Source organism: Microtus pennsylvanicus, chromosome 18 (assembly GCF_037038515.1).
Source record: "Microtus pennsylvanicus isolate mMicPen1 chromosome 18, mMicPen1.hap1, whole genome shotgun sequence".
Classification (NCBI taxonomy): domain Eukaryota; kingdom Metazoa; phylum Chordata; class Mammalia; order Rodentia; family Cricetidae; genus Microtus; species Microtus pennsylvanicus.
The window spans coordinates 1,988,597-2,007,328 of NC_134596.1; the positions used below are offsets into that span (position 1 = coordinate 1,988,597).

Here is an 18,732-nt window from a genome sequence, read left to right on the forward strand (position 1 = left end):
CCTCCCATCTCTTCTTAATGCTTTGACTTCCGTTCATTCCTCCCTAAGAAGCCCTCAGTTAGGACCCTTGCGTGTACTCTCTTCTACCCACCGTGGATATATATAGGAAATGCTCTGACCTGATGATCAACTCGGGACTTGGAACAAATTCTGGCTTGACCTAAGTTGTGACTCCTAATATGATCATCAGTGGCTTTGTTTGGTTTTGTTGTTGTTGTTGTTTTGTCCCCAGTCCTAAAGTCCTGGCTTATCCCAGGGTTTCAATAAATATTTGTTAAATGATAAAATGGTTCGAATTCAATGTCATCTGCATTCGGATCCTGATCCAGACGGCTTTTCAGTGATTTATGTGTGTTGAGTCTTTGCCTGCATGTTTCTATGTGCACCACATGCCTGCTTGGTGCCTGAGAAGTCCCGAAGAGGGCATCTGGTCCCCTGGCCACCATATGGGTGCTGGGAACCAAACCTGGGGCCCCGGCAAGGGCAGCAAGTCCTCTAAACTGCTGAGCCGTCTCTTCAGCCCTCCAGAGCCTGTAAATGTTACTAACCAACTAAATGCTCAACCCCCCCTGGGAGACTGGTCCTATTTTCTGTTGACAAGAAAGTAGGTACGGGTAGATGAAGACATTTGTCACAGCCAGAGAAGTGAAAGACTGGAGAATTTAAAAGCCTCGTGACAGTCTTAACTTTCAAGGCGATGCCACCTTACAGCTTAGTCCATTTTCTTTTTATGTTACTTAAATTTTTATTTTTTCATTTACTCATTCATGGAGGGGGGTGCTCATGCCACGGCACACATGCGGAAGTGTGCAACTTGTAAAGTCAGCTCTCTCCTTCACCACGTAGGGTCCAATCAGGCTGGCAGCAAGTGCCCTTACCCACCAAGCCATCTTGCAGGCCAGGCAGAAAGAACTCAGTTCAGCTCCTTCACGGCTTTCAGTTCCTCATCCTCCATGGGAAATTGCACATGCGCACGTGTAATAACAGTGAGCGCGTCTGCATGCGTGGAGGAAGAGGTAGAAAGAAGGCTGCCGTCATTTTCAAACTGTCCGGATTCAGTTCGCTGAGGTCAGATTTGATTGGTATCTGCAGTCAAAGGACCCGAAAGCAGAACGGAAATTCCTAGCACCTTTGACATGTTTCGAAGGCTCCGTAGCCGCATGTGGCTGGTGGCTGCTACAACACAGCCGCTGTAGCAAAAGCTCTGGACGGGGCTGAGCCAGGCACAAGATCCCCCAGGTAACACAGACGTTCTGTCCAGCTCTTGGAGAGAGATCGCTGGCACAAGGAAGAACTCAGAGCTGGGACTAGATAGAATCTTCTGGTTGTTAGGCGGACTTGCTTGCTGTGTGACCTCTTATGAGTCACAACCCTCTCTGAGCCTCCCATTCCTCACCCAAAATGAGGGTGTTAGCTGAAGTGATGTGGCCTGCCCCTTGCAGCCTGGGCCTCCTGTGATTCACCAGCTTGCGTGTCACCTAGAGACACGCAGGGAGGATGCAAGATGCTCACACAGGTTTAGCGCAAAGCTACAGACTCCCACCCCACCCGCCTAAACACATGCTGAGACACAAGGAGCCTACTGTTTCTTGGTTTAGACCTTGGGAGTTTCTCTATGTCTTTCCTTCTCTTGCCTTCCACCACCTGAACCGTCCCCCCCCCCCCCGTGCCCTCCCACCCTCCCCGCGCCCTCACTCACCGTTCCATCACCCCAGGCTCCCAGAAGACTTGACCTCCCCTCCTCCCACCACATCTGGGAACACTTCTCAGAACAGGGCATGGGGAACCCCCAAGGAAGCCAGCTCCAAAAGGTGTTCCTGTCACCAGCAGAAGCCTGTATTCCAGGGCCCCTCCCGGAGCAGGAATCTGGGGCCCTGGTTGAGTGCCAGCCCCACCCACGTTATAATTAGGGAGAGGGAAAGAGAGGGAGTGAATCCCTGAGGGGAGGGTGGGGAAAGCTTCCGGGATCTTGGGGGTTAAAAGGGAAGGTCTGGCCAGGGGTCCCTGGTCAGAGCTCTGTTTGCAGCCCACACTGCAGGGCAAGAAAGAGACACTTCTGAGTCTCCTCCCTCCTTCTCACTGGCGACTTCCAGGTGAAGCGGGATGTACCCCACCCTGGTTGGGGTGGATGGCGAGAGGATGGGTGGGGACCCTGGGCAACGGGCAGCAACCCTTTTGTAGCCTCGATATCCCTGTAACATGGGGAAATCCCTAGGCTCTGAGGTTAGGAAGAGGCTCCCACGGGCTTTCAGCAGGACCCCCCCCTCCCAACACACACACATACGAAGGAGTGTGGAACTGGGGCTCAGCGTGGCTGGTGGCCAAGAAAGACTGGGTGCACAAATCGCCCCCTTCTGGAGGAGCAAGGACTGAAGTCCTGAGGGTCCCTGGAGAGGCCCTGCTGAGGTATCCCAGGCGCGCTGAGGCAGGGGTCTTGACGGGGAACATCCGTTTTAGCCCTCCATTCCGTCCGGCATCGGCAAGCCAGGTGTCAGCCATGAGTGTCCCACTCCTCTACTTCACCTCCTCTGGTGCCTTGGCCCTAGTGAAGTTGCTGCTGCCGCTACTGATGGTGCAATTCTGGGGTGAGCCTGGGGCCGGGGGCGACGGGAGGGAAGGGCCAGGACCGGAGGAGGAGAGAGTGTGGCCACTACAACCATACTCAGCCCTCCCTCCTAGAGTCCCCCCACCCCAGCACCCACATAGCCATCCCAAGCAAGATCCACTCTTGGGTGGGCTCTGTCCCCAGGGGCCGCGCCTCCCAGGAACAGAACCCAGCCCCTTGGCTCCATCAGCTTCTCCTTTCCTGCTTTGCATGCCTTCTCACCCCCTGCGGACCCATTCTGCCCCTGCCTTTTCCTAACCGAGTCCTACAGTCTAGTCTGCTGTGCAGCGCAGAGCCCTCCTTCTGCCCCTTCCCTCCTGCAGATCCTTCCCCACCTGCCTAGTGCTTCACGCAGTCCCTTATCGCCCAGTCCCTTTACTGTCCCTCTGTGTCCCTGTCTCCTGCTCCTCACTGCCCCTACTGTGTGTCCTGTCTCTTTCTCCTCACTGCCCCTACTGTGTGTCCTGTCTCCTGCTTCTCACTGCCCCTACTGTGTTCCTGTCTCCTGATCCTCACTGCCCCTACTGTGTTCCTGGCTCCAGCTCCTCACTGCCCCTACTGTGTGTCCTGTCTCCTGATCCTCACTGCCCCTACTGTGTTCCTGTCTCCTGATCCTCACTGCCCCTACTGTGTGTCCTGTCTCCAGCTCCTCACTGCCCCTACTGTGTGTCCTGTCTCCTGCTCCTCACTGCCCCTACTGTGTTCCTGTCTCCTGCTCCTCACTGCCCCTACTGTGTGTCCTGTCTCCTGATCCTCACTGCCCCTACTGTGTTCCTGTCTCCTGCTCCTCACTGCCCCTACTGTGTGTCCTGTCTCCTGCTCCTCACTGCCCCTACTGTGTTCCTGTCTCCTGATCCTCACCGCCCCTATTGTGTGTCCTGTCTCCAGCTCCTCACTGCCCCTACTGTGTGTCCTGTCTCCAGCTCCTCACTGCCCCTACTGTGTGTCCTGTCTCCTGCTCCTCACTGCCCCTACTGTGTTCCTGGCTCCAGCTGCTCACAGCTGGACTGAACTCTGTCTCTGCTCCTCACTACTCCATTGTGCTTCTTCTTCCCTTTACTGCCCCACTGTATTCTGTCCTTACCCCTCTGAGTCCCGTTCTTGCCCCTCTCTGCGCCCCCCCCCCCCCCACCCCCTTAGGTCTGCATCTGGTCTCTGCCCCCTAGGCTAGAGCCCAGCCTTTCCTACACACCATCTTCCCCCAGACCTTCTCCCTCCATCCTCAGCCCAGAGGTGTTGTCGTCCCATTCCATTATAACCCCTCCTGCCCTTTCACGCTCTCTGCAACCGGTTTGCAGGATTCCGTAATTCTCCCACTGTTCACGATCCAGCTGCGCCCCCTGCAGACCAATCTGGTAAAACTCGGCACTGACCCGGTACCCAACCCCGGGCAGGCGAGCCCTCATCCCCCGCTTCTCTACCCAGCCGCGCAGGCGTTATTGCTTCCGGGAAACGCCACGCAGGTGGACCTTGAGACGGCTAGCGTCCCGTGCACGCGTGGCTCACAACCCTGGCAGGTCTCCCTCTTCCACAACCTCCAGTTCCAGTGCGCGGGTGTCCTCGTCGACCGGAACTGGGTGCTCACGGCCGCCCACTGCTGGAGAAAGAAGTAAGGGACGCTCCAGAGGCAGCCACCGAGGGGCCGCCACGGAGGGCGGGGAGGATGGGGCTCAGGCACTCGCCCAGCTCCCTCAGATTAGGGGTGGCAGCCATCCAACAGAAGAGGCAGGATTGGAGCTGCACCGCCAGAGGATGCTGTGGGCCCATAGCACCTGTGCGCCGCAGAAGTCAGGGACTGTTGTAGTCAGTATTTAAGACAAAACAAAAACAATCTTCCTCCCCTCGCCCCCCCCAAAACCCACTGTCTTCCCTTCATGTGCCTGTCACACAGGGAGAAATGACCGGGTGACACGGAGCAAAGAGAGACTGGCATACCCAACGAGTTGAGATACCAGCTTTCTTTCAACCCCCAAGCTCCTACTCCCTTGCTCAGACTCAGGGGTTCAGTCCCAGCCCTCCTCCCTCATACCCAGGAGTCCGTGCTCCAGTCTCTTTCATCAGACCCAGGGGTTCAGACCCCAGCTTTCTGCCTCAGTACCAGGGGAGTAGCCCCAGCTCCTCTCCCAGATCTCTCTGGTCTTAGGAGCCCCACGTCACTCCCGACCCTCTGACCCAAGGACCAGGCTCCGTCTCCATGAAGGTTTTATGTTTGTCTATTTCTCTCCCAGGCCACTGAGGGCTCGAATTGGGGATGATCACCTGCTGCTTTTCCAGAAGGAACAGCTTCGGTCCACAAATTCCCCCGTTTTCCACCCCAAGTACCAGCCTTGCTCAGGCCCGGTCCTGCCCCACCGCTCAGATGAGCATGACCTCATGCTGTTGAAGCTGAGGAGTCCTGTCGTGATAACGCCCAACGTGCATCCGGTGCAACTGCCCTTCCAGTGCTCCCAGCCAGGGCAGGAGTGCCAGGTCGCAGGCTGGGGGACCACAGCCTCCCGCAGAGGCAAGAACTGGGCGGGAAGACTCTACCTTAGGGAGGAGGGCTGAATTGATTTCTGGGTTTCTAGAGAAGCTGGCACCCTGATTCTCATGGAAGAGGCTTAGGGAGGACCCTAGAAGTCTGAATTCCTGGGTCTAAGAGTGGAGGAGTGGATTTAGGTCCCCTCGGTGTGCAGGAGGAAGGCTTGGGACTGGATTCCTGGATCTGGAGGAAAGGACTGACTGGGCCCTGTATGACTGGCCGTTTCTTCTTAGTGAAGTACAACAAGAGCCTGACCTGCTCCAGGGTAACTCTCCTTAGCCGGAAGCAGTGTGAGGTCTTCTACCCGGGCGTAATCACCAACAACATGATTTGTGCGGGGCTGGACAGAAACCAGGACTCTTGCCAGGTAAGGACAGGTCAGGAAGCATTTCTATGTCCTGGCTGGAGGGCAGACAGGCAGTGCAGGAGCTGACTGCCTTCCACCACTTCCCTCCCCAGTCCTCAGTCCTCCCTACTCCTTAGTAGCCCCTTTCTCCACCCACGTCCTCCCTCAATCCATTTCACACCCTGCCAACCCCTGTCCTTGGTCCTTCTCACCTCTGATGAGTCACGATTCCAACTGCAAACTCATCCCATCTCCGCTGCCACCCCCAAGTCTGTATCCCCTTACCACCCCAGCTTGTGACATCATTCCAGCCCCATGCCAGCATCTTTTGTGTCCTAACCCAGCAATTGCCCTCCAAACAGTGGTAGCTCTCACCTCATGATGTCTCCTTCCTCCCGTCCTCAGAGTGACTCTGGTGGCCCACTGGTGTGCGACAACACCCTGCATGGCATCCTCTCGTGGGGCATTTACCCCTGTGGTGCTACCCCACACCCGGCCGTCTACACTGATGTCTGCAAATACATGCCCTGGATCCGGAGAGTCATTAGTTCCACGTGACCAGCCTCTCACACCCGTCTTCCTCGCCCGCTTTCCTTCTGTCATGCCCACTCACCCCTTTGAGCATACATCTCTCCCCTCAACCCTTTGAGCATGCGTCCTCTCCCTTCACCCCTTTGAGCATGCGTCCTCTCCCCTCACACCGTTGAGCATGCGCCCTCTCCCCTCACCCCTCGCCCACTTCCGTCCTCTGCTCACACGTGCAGGAAATGATGGCTGAGAAACTTCTAGTACCTCAAGGAAGCGGACAGTCTCCAGTCTCTGAAAGCTATCAGAGTCATCCAGCTGGGCTTCCTCTACCTCCCTCTTCTTGTGACTGGGGCAAGCCTGGTGCTTTCTCTGTGTCTTGGTTTCCTCGTCTGAAATATGGGGGCAATGAATTGTCTACCTCTTACATATGTGTGTAGAGACTATGATGGAAGGCGCATGTATGGATTTTTATGGTAATTGTCTCGGAGATGTAGACACAGTCTGGTGAGCGCTGATTAAATCCTACCTGATATAACCTCCAATGTGTGTGCCTCTGTCTGGGATCAGGGCCAGTGTGTGCACAGAGGGCGGCCTTCATATAAGTCAGCAGCAAGGAAGAGGCTCCACGCTGCCGCCCACGGCATCCTCAGAACTCCTTCACCTCTTAGGGACCTCAGTTCAGGTAAAACTGGATTTCATGACATGCCAGTGTGCAGTGGAGTTGGACGTTTGTTTTGTTTTGTTTCAATCACATTTATTTTGTGTTTGTACACACAGCATGGCACATGTATGGAGATCAGAGGTATTTGGTTTTCTCTTCCTACCCTGTGGGTCCCAGAGTTTGGACTCAGGTCATCCGACTCAGCTGGGAACACCTTTACCCACTGAGCCATCTTGACAGACCTTGTTAATTAAAAAATTATTTATGTGCGTGTACGTGGGCACATGAGTACACATGAGGACACCCCAGGAGCCAGTCTTTCCATTCCACATGTGTATTTTAGGGATTGAATTCAAGTTGTCAGGCTTGATGGTGTCTTTACCCACTGAGCAATTTACTGGCCTAAGTTGGAGTTTATTGCATGAATTTTTAAAGCATGGATTTTGAGCACAGGGTCGAAAGAAAGAGAGACACTTGAGAAGAAAGTAACCCACACCTCAGACGTGGGCGTGGCCTTTCTATTATGTTTATGTGTCTATCTGAGTGAGTGCGTGCAGGTGTGCAGGTGTTGTGTGTGGGGAGAGGGTCAGAGGACAGTCTGTGAGAGTTGGTTCTCTTCTTCCCCATGTGGGTCCCAGGGATGGAACCCAGGTTGTCAGGCTTGCCCATATGTGATTTCTCCCCACTGACTTATCTCACCTGCCCCAGGGGCATGGGCTTCTCAACGGAGAATCTGCTTCATTGGTTTTCACAACAGTAGAAATGGAATTTACGATGGAGTTTGATTATGTTCCTATAATGGTGCCATTATATCTGAGGTCACAGGGTAGCTTCTCGGAGCAGCTGGTGGGACTATAGCAGATCAGTGGGGTTTATCTGTGGGAGAAGTCCTTGGGAGAGGAGGGAGGCCCCAGGCCAGACACACGCAGACCTTTGGCCCAGATTATTGTGACTTTAGAGTTCTTATGTGAAAATATTTCTATATAAAAGCAATATTGAACCAGCCAGTTACCTCTGTGGTTTGCACAGATGGAAGGAGAGAGCAGACACTTACAAACTGTCCTCTGGCCATCACACGTACTGTGCACACCCAAAATAAGTACATGTAAGAAACATTGAAAGAAAGCAAAGAAAGAAGGGCCTGGAGAAAGGGCTCAGCTAGGAGAGGGGATTCCACTCCTGGCATTCACCGGCAGCTCAGGAGCAGCAATAATTCCAGTTCCCGGCTGCGATGCTCTCTTCGTCTCTGGGCACACGTGTGGTGCACAGACATCCATGCAGACAAAACACCAATATGCTTGAAACTCGAAACTTTACAATATGGGCTCGGGAGTTGGCTCGGTGGTTAAGAGTGTGCACTGCTCTTGCAGAGGACCCTGAGTTTGGTTCCCAGTACCCAAGAGGTCAGATGCCTCTGGCCTCCTCAGGCATCTGCACTCATATCCAGGTACCCAGCTACAGACGTGCACAGGTATATGTGGTTTTAAAATAATAAAAAACATAGCTCTTACAACAAGAACTAAACCAGCAAACTCAGCGGTTAACTGTGCTGGAAGCCCTGACGCTTCACTAGTGAGAAACCTTCAGCAGACTCTGGGAGAAGCTGGAACCCCTGACACTTGGCTAGTGAGAAACCTTCACTAGACTCTGGGAGAAGGGTCCTCTTCCACCATGTTCCTTTTCTATCCGGCTTCACTAGACTCTGGGAGAAGGGTCCTCTTCCACCATGTTCCTTTTCTATCCGGCTTCACTAGACTCTGGGAGAAGGGTCCTCTTCCACCATGTTCCTTTTCTATCCGGCTTCACTAGACTCTGGGAGAAGGGGTCCTCTTCCACCATGTTCCTTTTCTATCCAGCTTCACTAGACTCTGGGAGAAGGGGTCCTCTTCCACCATGTTCCTTTTCTATCCAGCTTCACTAGACTCTGGGAGAAGGGTCCTCTTCCACCATGTTCCTTTTCTATCCGGCTTCACTAGACTCTGGGAGAAGGGGTCCTCTTCCACCATGTTCCTTTTCTATCCGGCTTCACTAGACTCTGGGAGAAGGGTCCTCTTCCACCATGTTCCTTTTCTATCCGGCTGCACTTCCACCCCATCCACAATGGGAAAATCAAACTCTCCATTCCCCTAAGCTTTCAGAGGTGTCTTTTAACCACTTCCTCTCCCCCTCCCAAAGATCTCATTTTTGGGCTCACCCAACACCAGTTCTTCCTGACCTGGAAGGAACCACCGTGACTTTGGGTCCCTGGCACAGTCTCTGCCTTTCTGGGGGACCCATGCCTACTCCCAGGTACAGCAGAGTCTCCGCTGCTAACCTCACCAAGGAACCTCCCTGTAGGGGTTAGGAAACATTGTGCTTTATGTTAAGGGGTTCTGACAGTTTTGTCAAAGAGATTAATTCCCTCCTCCTGATATGGTCTGTGGGTAAATGTTTCTATTCTGAAGTGGGTGGGCTCTCCACAGAAGTCAGATGAAATGGAAATGTGTTTGAGCACACTGACTTAGCCTAGACCTAAAGAAAGGGGACACAGATATCTTGGCAGAGGAGAATTTAGTTTGGGTCTTGAAGGATGAATAAGAGTTCATCAGAAGCCGGGTGGTGGTGGCGCACACCTTTAATCCCAGTACTCAGGAGGCAGAGGCAGTTGAATTTCTGTGAGTTCAAGGCCAGCCTGGTCTACAAGAGCTAGTTCCAGGACAGGCACCAAAGCTAAAGGGAAGCCTGGTCTCAAAAAACAAAAACAAACAAATGAACAAACAAAAAAGAGTTCAGCAGATAAAAGGCTGTAGAGAAAGGTGTTCGCTTACTCAATTAGCACATTTCCCCCTTCCAAACAATTAGAGAGACAGCCAGGCCCAGTAGGGGAAGGGTGGACAACAATGGACATGGAACAGTCCCTGTTCCCAGCACAGCCCATGAAGTGTTGTTTTCCAAGATCAGAACTTGGAGTGTGACCGACAGCTCCCATCCCATCCCATTGGCACACTCAGGAAATGTCAGTCCTCTGTGTCATCTGGGATCTGAAACACAGTAAGCAGGGTCTTGCTGACCAGCCTCATGTCTGGAGTAATTCACCCATGTCCTCTGACAGGCCCCAGAGATGACTCCAACCAAGCTCCACCCCCAGGAAACTGCTCATCAGACAAGTCTCACATTCCTTTCATTCAGGTCTCTGTGAGGTCACTTCCGCCAGGAGGCCTTCCCGGATTGGCATAGACAAAGTGTCCCGTGCTGGTTACTGATCTCAATGGCTCCACCATGTCCTCTGTGGCCCCCATTCCTTTTGTCCTGTTTGTGTTTTTATTGGATGGCAGCCTTCCCATCTCACACTCTCTACTTCAGTCCCCTACCCTGAAACAGGGATGCCGGCATATTAAATAAGATAATTGAATTGGAACAAACTTCTTCTTTAAGTCCAGGCAGTGTAAAGCACTGGCTGTTCTTCCAGAGGATACAGACTCAATTTCCAGCACCCACACTGTGGCTCACAACACTCATAACTCCGGTCCCAGGGGCCGAATGCCTTCCTCTGACCGCCACAGATACCAAGTATGCGTGTTATGCAAAATATTCATGCCATAAAATAAAATTCTTAAAATCTACTTTTTATATAAAGTCTCACCGTGGATGACTGTGCTGGCGAGATGGCCCAGTGCGCAATGTGATATTGCCAAGCCTGATCCCCAGGACCCACACTGTGGAAGGAGAGAAATGACTTCCACAAGTTGTCCTTTGACCTCCACACGTGGTCTGTATCACACCCACATACAATAAATTAATTAATCTTTAAGAGGTATCTGAAATGGGTGGGCAGTTAAAAGACCCTTGCTGCTCTGAGATGCGGCCACAGTGAGACCCGGCACTAACAAACATCTGGGACATAAAACAAATCTTTCTTTCTTCAAAGAACAGCTACTAACATGTCCCCTTCCGTTTGGTTGGTTGGTTTTTGGGGACAAGGTTTTGTTGTGTGGCTTTGGAGCCTGTCATGTAACACTCTCTGTAGACCAGGCTGGCCTTGAACTGACAGAGATCCACCTGCCTCTGCTCCTGAGTGCTGGAATTAAAGGTGAGCACCACCACCACCGCTCAGCTTAACACGTACTTTTTTAAAGATCTATTTTATCTTTATTTAATTTTACGTGCGTGTGGATGAGCACGTACCTTCAGATGCCAGAGGAGGGCATTAGATCTCCTGGCTACTGTGAACCACCTGATGTAGATGCTGAGAACTGAACCCGGATCTTCTGAAGAGCGGCAAGTGCTCCTCACCACAGATCCGTCTCTCCGGCCCCTAGAATATGCTCTTAAAGCACAGATGCAGCCCTTTGCATGCAGCATCCAGTCCCAGATTCAGAGACAACCGGGACAGAATGGGGAGTGGCTGTGCCCTTGGCTAGCAAGCACTTGAAGGCTGCGTGGACTCTGCATATGCTCTGTGGTGAATGGAAACACAGTTGCCAGATGTTCTTCTTTTTTTCCGGTTTGTGTATGTGTTCATGCACACGTGTGTGTGTGTGTGTGTGTGTGTGTGTGTGGAGGTCAGAGGTCCTACATCATTTGCCTCCACCTATTGCTCCCCATCCGTTCTTCTTTTTGCAAATATGTCTTTAATTTTTTTTTAAAAAAATCATCCATTTACCATGTATGGGTGTTTTGCCTGCACTTGTCTGTGAATGCAGTGCCCAAGGAGGCCAGAAGAGGGCGTCCGATCCCCTGGAGCTGGACAGTTGTGCGCCATCAGGTGGTTGCTAGAAATTGAACTCAGGTCCTCTGGAAGAGCAGTCAGGATTCTTAACCCCTGAGCCATCTCTCCAACCCCACTACCTCTTCTTATGACATTTAATTATTTTTAATTTGCGTGCATGTACATGGGATGGGGCTGAGGGGATTCATCCCAACAGGACAATTGTAAAAATGAATTCTGTCTGCATTCCACCAGGTGGGTCTGAGGAGCACATTCAGGTCAAACTCTGCAGCAAGCGCCTTAGCCACTGGGCTTCTCATTGATCCTCCTTGTTTTCTGTTCAGCCTCCCACTGAACTCACAGATTGGCTAGCCTGGCTGCCAGCCAATCTGTCACCATCTCCCCAGTGTTGGGATTTAAAGCACAAGAACCATTGTGCCTCTTTGTTTGTTTTCTGTCTCTCTGTGTGTGTGTTTTAACCAGGGCACTGGGGATTGAACTCAGATTTGCACAGCAAGTGTATTACCCATCGAACCATCCCCCAGACATTCTTAATTAACATCTGTTAATTAGTGCCATCTGCCCCCTCCCTGAAGCTCTGCTTATTATTGTCATTAAATACCCCTGGCCGCTAAGTCATGCATCTAATCTTTACCCCCAAGAAAACTGGGCACAGACGTTCCAGCTCAGAGTGCAATGTCACGGGGAAGGAGTGTTCCAGGGAGCAGATCTCAACTGCTGTTGGGCAGCAGAAAGTGGACGGTGTTGGTCATGGCCCAGTCAGCCTTGGCCTGAGGGAAACCCAGAAGGTAAGCCAGAAGAGGGGCGTTTGGGTTGGATCTTGAAGACAAGTAAGAGTTTCTCAGAAAAAAGAAAGATATGGGGAAAGACATTTACTCCATCGTTACCATCTTTGGAGGACTCCAGAGAGCCCCACCCAGAACAGGGTGACACTGGGGACAGGAATGAGTCAGACGCAGACTGGGCTCCCCCGGGGATTCACCCTATGCTGGGAGGGAGAAGCAGGAAAAATGGACAAAATATGGGTGAGGGAGATAGGTAAGACAATGGACGCCCGGAGGATGTTAGAGAAGGGGGGGGGTAGGAAGAGATGCCTGGGCTTGGAACCAAAGAAGTGGAGCCCTTGGGTTCTTGGGGTGCTTGGGACTATGGGGAAGAGTGGGTTAGTCCAGATAGGGACCAGATTGCTCAACCCCACAGGAGAGGCCCCTGTGCCTGAGGGAAGGAGCCCTGATCCCAGTCCCAGAACAGGTTTGGTTCGGTGGAGAGAGCATCATTCATTCTCTCTAGTAACATTCATGTTCTCTCTCCCTCTGTCTCTCTCTGCCCCCCTCCTCTCTTCTTCCTTCCCCTTCCTGTTCCTTCTTCTCTTCCTCCTCCTCCCTCCACACCTACTCTTCCTCCAAACCACAGAACATTCTGGACCCAGATCTCACAGCCGAAGGTCATGGGAAGCAAACCCCCATGCTCCTAAAGCTCTGGCGGGACCTCTCCAAGGTCCAGCCCCCTCCCCACTTAGCCCATTCTGGTGAGAGCCCCCATGGAGAACCCCCATGCACCCACCTTCCCTCTCAGAGGACCCTGGCAACAGGCCTTCCCCCTCCCCCGGGGACATTTCTCAACCCTGATTAATCACTGGGGCGGCCCCAGGGAGGAGGAAGGAAGATCTCTATGGCTTACCATAAAGAAGGCCAGGCGCCCAGCTGCAGGCCGCTGGATCTGCGCCCAAGGCCATGAAGCTGGGACTCCCCTTCGTGTTGCTCTCTCTGCTGGCAGGTGAGAAGCCCAGCCCCGTGCCCTCCAACCCCCTGCTACCCTATGCAGTGTCCTCTGCCCTCTGGATTCCCTAGCATCCTCCTCCTGAAGCTCTTTCCAGCCTGTTGGTTCTGACCCCTGTGCCCTCCCCTGCACCCCAGGCCACTGTGGAGCCGACACCCGCACCGTGGGAGCCCGGGAATGCCAGCGCCACTCTCAGCCCTGGCAGGCGGGCCTCTTCTACCTCACCCGGCAGCTCTGCGGAGCCACGCTCATCAGTGACCGATGGCTCCTCACAGCTGCCCACTGCCGCAAGCCGTGAGTGTCCAGGGCTGGGAAACAGAAGGGGAAGGGCTGAGGTAAGGGGCTGGGGCCTCGGAGTTGGAGGTAGGAGAGGTCTGACACCAGACCGGGGTTCTTAGGGACCTGCTCAGACACCTTATTCTAAGACCCAACAACTAGGCTCTTCAGGGTCTTGCTGTGTAGTCTTGGCTGTGCTGGAACTTGCAAGGTAGACCAGACTGGCCTGGAACATAGATCCACAGACATCCGCCTCTCTAGAGTGCTGGGATTACAGGCATCCTAGATCAACCAGGAATTCAAGATCATCCTCAGTTACACTGAAAACTCTAAACCAGCTGGGACATGTGCGACTCTCTCAAGAAAAATACAAGAGAGAAAAGGGAAGAAGGAAAGAGTGATGGAGGGAACACAGAAGAGAGGAGGAAGGGAAGAGAATAGCCATGGGAGGGGGCCAAAGGGAATGAAGAAAGTCCTAGAGAGACAGACACGAGGAGAGAGAGGAAAGACAGAAGGAAAAATTACAGAATCCTATAGTCAGAAATTGCTAATTTTTTCAGCCAGTGTTTGGAACACAGAGAATTCTAGAAGCTTAGACTGATGGACATATAAATCTGGTGGGTTTCATGTCCCAGAATCCCACCACTGCAGAATGTTATGGACCAAGAGGGCTTCTCTCAGGAACTCAAGCTGTGGATGCTTAACATTTTCTAAATCAAATGTTTACAGACTGCTAGACTGGTGAGACTCTTGCCTTCTTGTCCTAGAATGCTGGGAGTCTAAGACCTTTGACCATTAGGTTTAATGCAGACAATTCTAAAATCCTGGAGTTTGTTTTTCAGACAAGATTTCACATAGCCCAGGCTGGCCTTGAACCTGCTATGCAGCCAAAGATGGCCTTGAACTCCTGTTCTTCTGACCTCCACCACCTGAGTGCTGGATGACAGGCCCTCATCCAGGACTAAGGCCTCAGATGTTGTGATGAAATAAGATGTAGAATATTTAGAAGCGTGGATCTATACAGTTCCCTAAGTGAAGCACCGCACAATCCCAGAAGCCTTAGGTATTAGACTCTTAGAATTCTAGCATATGATTCTTGGTGTTCTAGGGTCCTGGACCCCATGGGGTGAAAGAATTCTCTGTTCATTGCCCCGGCCAAGGTCACCCAGGCTGTTCCAACATTCTTGCCAGAAATTTTCCAATATGCATCCCTCCAAGAAGGGTACCATCTTGGGCGGAGAGAGTGATGTTTGATTTAGTCCCTGAGATAAGAGGAGAAAAGGCAAGGCTGTGCAGATGGAGGAAGAATCAGGGAGGCTAGGTGGCACGAAAGGGTTAACTTCTGCCCCCCGGGTTGTCAGAGAGGGGTAGGCACAGAAATAACACCGCACACTTCCAGATCCTGAGTTTTCAATCATCACCATGGAAGGTCGGAGGTTAGGCTACACGGAGACCTTAGAAAGTCCCCAAATATTGAAAGCACAGACTCAGACCAGAGCAAGTTTTTTTGGGTCACAGCAAGAGAACCTGGGTTAGATCTGAAGAGGAAATGTCTGGGCGATAAAGGATATTATAGGTGGGAGTGGCTTAAGGCCTCTTGGAAAACCTGGAAATTGTCCATGTCCCATCCCCTCCACACACACTCTAAAAACACTTAAAACCACCTCCGCAGAAGCCACCAGACCTGTGGGGGCAGGGGTGGGGTCCCCATGCATCCACAAGGTTCTAATGGACCCAGGTCACCACTGAGGCCCCAGGTGGGGTAGCAAAAAAAGGTGGTTGACTCCAAAAAGTGGGCTAAGAGCCTCAGAGAGGGTGTGTGGTTGTGGAGAGGCACACAGTGTCTTGGAGGGACTGAGGCACCTGTCCTCACAGGTACCTGTGGGTCCGCCTTGGGGAGCATCATCTGTGGCAGTGGGAAGGCCCTGAGAAGCTGCTTCTGGCCACGGACTTCTTCCCCCATCCTGGGTTCAACTCGGACCTCTCTGCCAATGACCATAATGATGACATCATGCTGATCCGGCTACCCAGGAGGGTCCAGATGAGTGCAGCTGTGCAACCCCTCAACCTCAGCCAGAGCCTGCCGTCCGTGGGCTCCCAGTGCCTTATCTCTGGCTGGGGCAGCGTGTCCAGCTCAAAACGTACGGATGTGCCTTTGAGCCTCACTCCTTCCTAACCATCTCCCTCCACCTGTCTTCCTCTTCCTCCTCCATTCCTCCTTCACATCCTCCTACTAATCTCTTCTTTTCCCTTTCCTTTTTCTGCTTCCTCTTCTTCCTCCTCCATCTTCTTCCTCTTTTCCCCTTTTCCTCTTCCTTTCCTTCTTTCTCCTCTCCCCTTCTTCCTCCTCCTTTCCTCCTTCTCCGTTTTTTATCCTCTTCCCATCCTCCTCCTTTCTTGCCTCCCAAGCCTCCTCACTATGGGATATGTTAGCTCCCAGCCTCGCCCCAGGTTCAATGAGAGACCTTGTCTCAAGGGAATAATAAGTAGAGTGACAGAGTAGGGGCCCAATGGCCTCCTTTGACCTCTGTATACTCATACACAGCTGTGTACGCTCCAATGTGTGTATACCACATACACACACACACACACACACACACACACACACACACACACACACACACACAGAAAGTTCAGGGCAGGGTATGGTAGTGTATGTCTTTAATCCCAGGACTCGGGAGGCAGAGGCAGGCAGATCTCTAGGAATCTGAAGCCAGCCTGGTCTACATAGAAAGTTCTACCCAAGGCTTTATAGAATCTGTCTCAAAAAAAGTATAAACAAATAATAAAATTCAAAGAATGGCTAAAAGGTGCTCACACTCTCAAAATAGCATCACTTGGCAAGATCAAATTATACAGAGACTACACTCCAGGGATTTCTGTCTGCAAGAAACCATGTACTCCCACTGTGCTGTCTGCTTCCTGTTAACGCCTCCCAACCCTTTTCTCTGTGTGTCTGCCTTGCCATCTGTCTCTGACAGTGGTTTTTCTCTCAAGGGTGTCCATCTCCCTCCCTGGTCTCTGTTCACCCCCCCCCCTGTGAGCTACACGCACGCACATGCACGCATGCCCCCACATGCATGCGCACAAACACATCTTCCTATTTCTGGTCTTCTCTTCCTTCTGGTCTTCTCCCCCTCTTAGACATCTGTTCTCCAACCCTGTGACTGGGTTGATATCTCTTACCTCTGTCTTTGGATCTTGGCCCTGTGTCTCTGTAGGGGTCCTGGGGAAGGAAGGGCTGTAGGGAAGGTTCTGAAGGGTGCTGCCTGGGATTTTGGGAACATCCTCCATCCTCTTCCTTCTTCCCCAACAGTACAGTACCCAATGACACTTCAGTGCGCCAACATCAGCATCCTGGACAACAAGCTCTGTCGCTGGGCGTACCCGGGCCACATCTCTGACAAGATGCTGTGTGCTGGCCTGTGGGAGGGTGGCCGAGGATCCTGCCAGGTGAGCCACCCCCTGCAGGAAAATGGAGGCCTTTTTCCAGACCTTAGGGCAGGAGACGCCTGGAGCCACAGACTCCAGGACCTAGGGAAGAAGGGTCCTGGGGATCCAGGATAAGCCCTGAGTGATTCTGGGAGCCCAGGATGCTACATGATGGGGTGGGGGTAAGGTCTGTGAGCCTTTATTCCTTGGTCTGAGGGAGGGGAGACTGCAAGCCAAGCCTCCTGAGTGTTGAACAGCAGAAAACCGGAGGCTTTCTCAGAAGAAGGAAGCTTCGATTCCCATGAACAGACCCAGCTAACAGCTCTGCTCTCCACCTTGCACAGGGTGACTCTGGGGGACCCCTGGTGTGCAACGGAACCCTGGCGGGTATAGTGTCTGGGGGATCTGAGCCTTGTTCCAGACCCCAGAGACCCGCTGTCTACACCAGCGTATGCCACTACCGGGACTGGGTTCAAAAAACCATGGAAGAAAACAGTCTATAGTAAGGACAGACAGGAGAGGAAGATGGATTCAGGACCTCCTGCTTCTGCATCACAACTCTGGACGTTGAAATTCCCCCCCCCCCCCCCCCACTTTTCCACTCGGACTCCACCGCTTAGGCTCCGCCCAAGACTCCACCCACTTAGGTCATCTGACCTCTCGGGTTTTGCTCCCAGGCAAATAAATTATAAGACCACGCCTCCTCTAAGCCCAAGAGACACGCCTTCTTTACCCTTGACCCAGACTGACTTTAATAACTACTCTCTGGAGTAGCCCAACCCTCACGATCACCGCCAAGAAATATCTTTCACTAAGTAGCTGCATCACTCCAAATTCTACCTTATGGGATTTCTTCTCCGGTCTCCACCCTGCTTAGCCCCGCCACCGGTGATGTCAGGACTGCGTTAACTCCGCCCACGTGGATTTCTGAAGATTTTGAGTTCTGCCCAGGCTGTGTCGTGGGTTTGACTCTTGAGAGAGGATGATGGGGGCATTGATCTCTTCAGAGTCATAGTATGAATTAGAATAAAGCACTGGGCGGTGACTTCCTATCGTCTGTGATATGTTAGATGAAGGGTACTCAGAGGTGGGAAGGAAAGGGCAAATGAGGGAACCGACACCAGCCGAACCTTTGGGCTAACCCTAACAACAAGCCTATTGCAGCACTTTGGGACTTCAGCCAGGGCTCGTCCCGCCGCCCCAGGGGGAAGGGGAAACCAGGTCACAGCGCCACCCTAACCTGCCTACCCAGATGCCCCGGGACGACTGCTGATCCACCCTCAAAGTCCCCAACCAGAACACATGCCTTCCCCACCTTCCACAAAACTCATTTCCGACAGAAAACAGTCCCCTGCTCCCTCTGACCCTGGAGAACACCCCATTTCTCCTCCTTCAGATTCAGCCTCCACCCTAAGTCTTAGGGCTCCACATCTTAGCCCTTCTTCCTCAGATCCAGAGGTTCAGACGAGGTATTCAAAATTCAGATCGTTTCCCTCGGACTCAGGGATTCAGGCTCCACCTTCCTCCCTCACACTCGGGTCCAGGCTCCCGCCCATCTCTCTCAGACCCAGATACCAAATACCAGCCCTCTTCCCTCGAACCCAAAGGTGCAGATCCAGCCCTCCTCTCTCAGACCCAGAGGTCCAGACCCTTCCCTACTCCCTCAGATGCAAGGATCCAGACCCTAGTCTCCTCCCTCAGACCCAAGAGAGCAGATTCCAGCTGCATCCCTCCCTGACCCAGCTCTTTCTGTCCTAGTCCGGGGGTCGGTGCATAGTCCCTCCAGTCCTCACCTGGGCTTCGGAGACTCCAGCCCCTCCTTCTAAAGTCACTCCAGCCCCCGCCCTTCCTCGCGTGCTTGCGGGCTCAGCCGCAC

At 52.7% G+C, this 18,732-nt stretch overlaps 2 protein-coding genes and 1 long non-coding RNA gene across 9 annotated transcripts; 2 read left to right on the forward strand and 1 right to left on the reverse strand.

The window, feature by feature from the left end:
• Positions 1-115: 115 nt before the first annotated feature.
• On the reverse strand, positions 116-18,706 carry LOC142837506 (uncharacterized). 7 transcript variants are annotated; one of them, XR_012908283.1, is made up of 5 exons: positions 18,650-18,706; positions 5,848-6,389; positions 5,382-5,528; positions 4,075-4,202; positions 116-1,478 (listed from the first exon to the last, which is right to left on the reverse strand). It is a non-coding gene; the product is annotated as an uncharacterized LOC142837506 (long non-coding RNA). The 7 variants fall into 7 exon arrangements; XR_012908279.1 differs by having other exon boundaries at positions 4,027-4,202; positions 18,650-18,705; XR_012908280.1 differs by lacking the exon at positions 116-1,478 and having other exon boundaries at positions 1,709-4,202; positions 5,848-6,087; positions 6,174-6,389; positions 18,650-18,703.
• On the forward strand, positions 2,498-6,030 carry Klk10 (kallikrein related peptidase 10). The gene is made up of 5 exons (XM_075952613.1): positions 2,498-2,585; positions 4,031-4,214; positions 4,834-5,108; positions 5,360-5,493; positions 5,878-6,030. Exons 1-5 carry the CDS (start codon positions 2,498-2,500, stop codon positions 6,028-6,030), a joined length of 834 nt encoding a protein of 277 aa, XP_075808728.1.
• On the forward strand, positions 13,103-17,436 carry Klk9 (kallikrein related peptidase 9). The gene is made up of 5 exons (XM_075952709.1): positions 13,103-13,145; positions 13,286-13,442; positions 15,300-15,565; positions 16,741-16,877; positions 17,201-17,436. Exons 1-5 carry the CDS (start codon positions 13,103-13,105, stop codon positions 17,357-17,359), a joined length of 762 nt encoding a protein of 253 aa, XP_075808824.1. The 3' UTR covers positions 17,360-17,436.
• Positions 18,707-18,732: the final 26 nt, after the last annotated feature.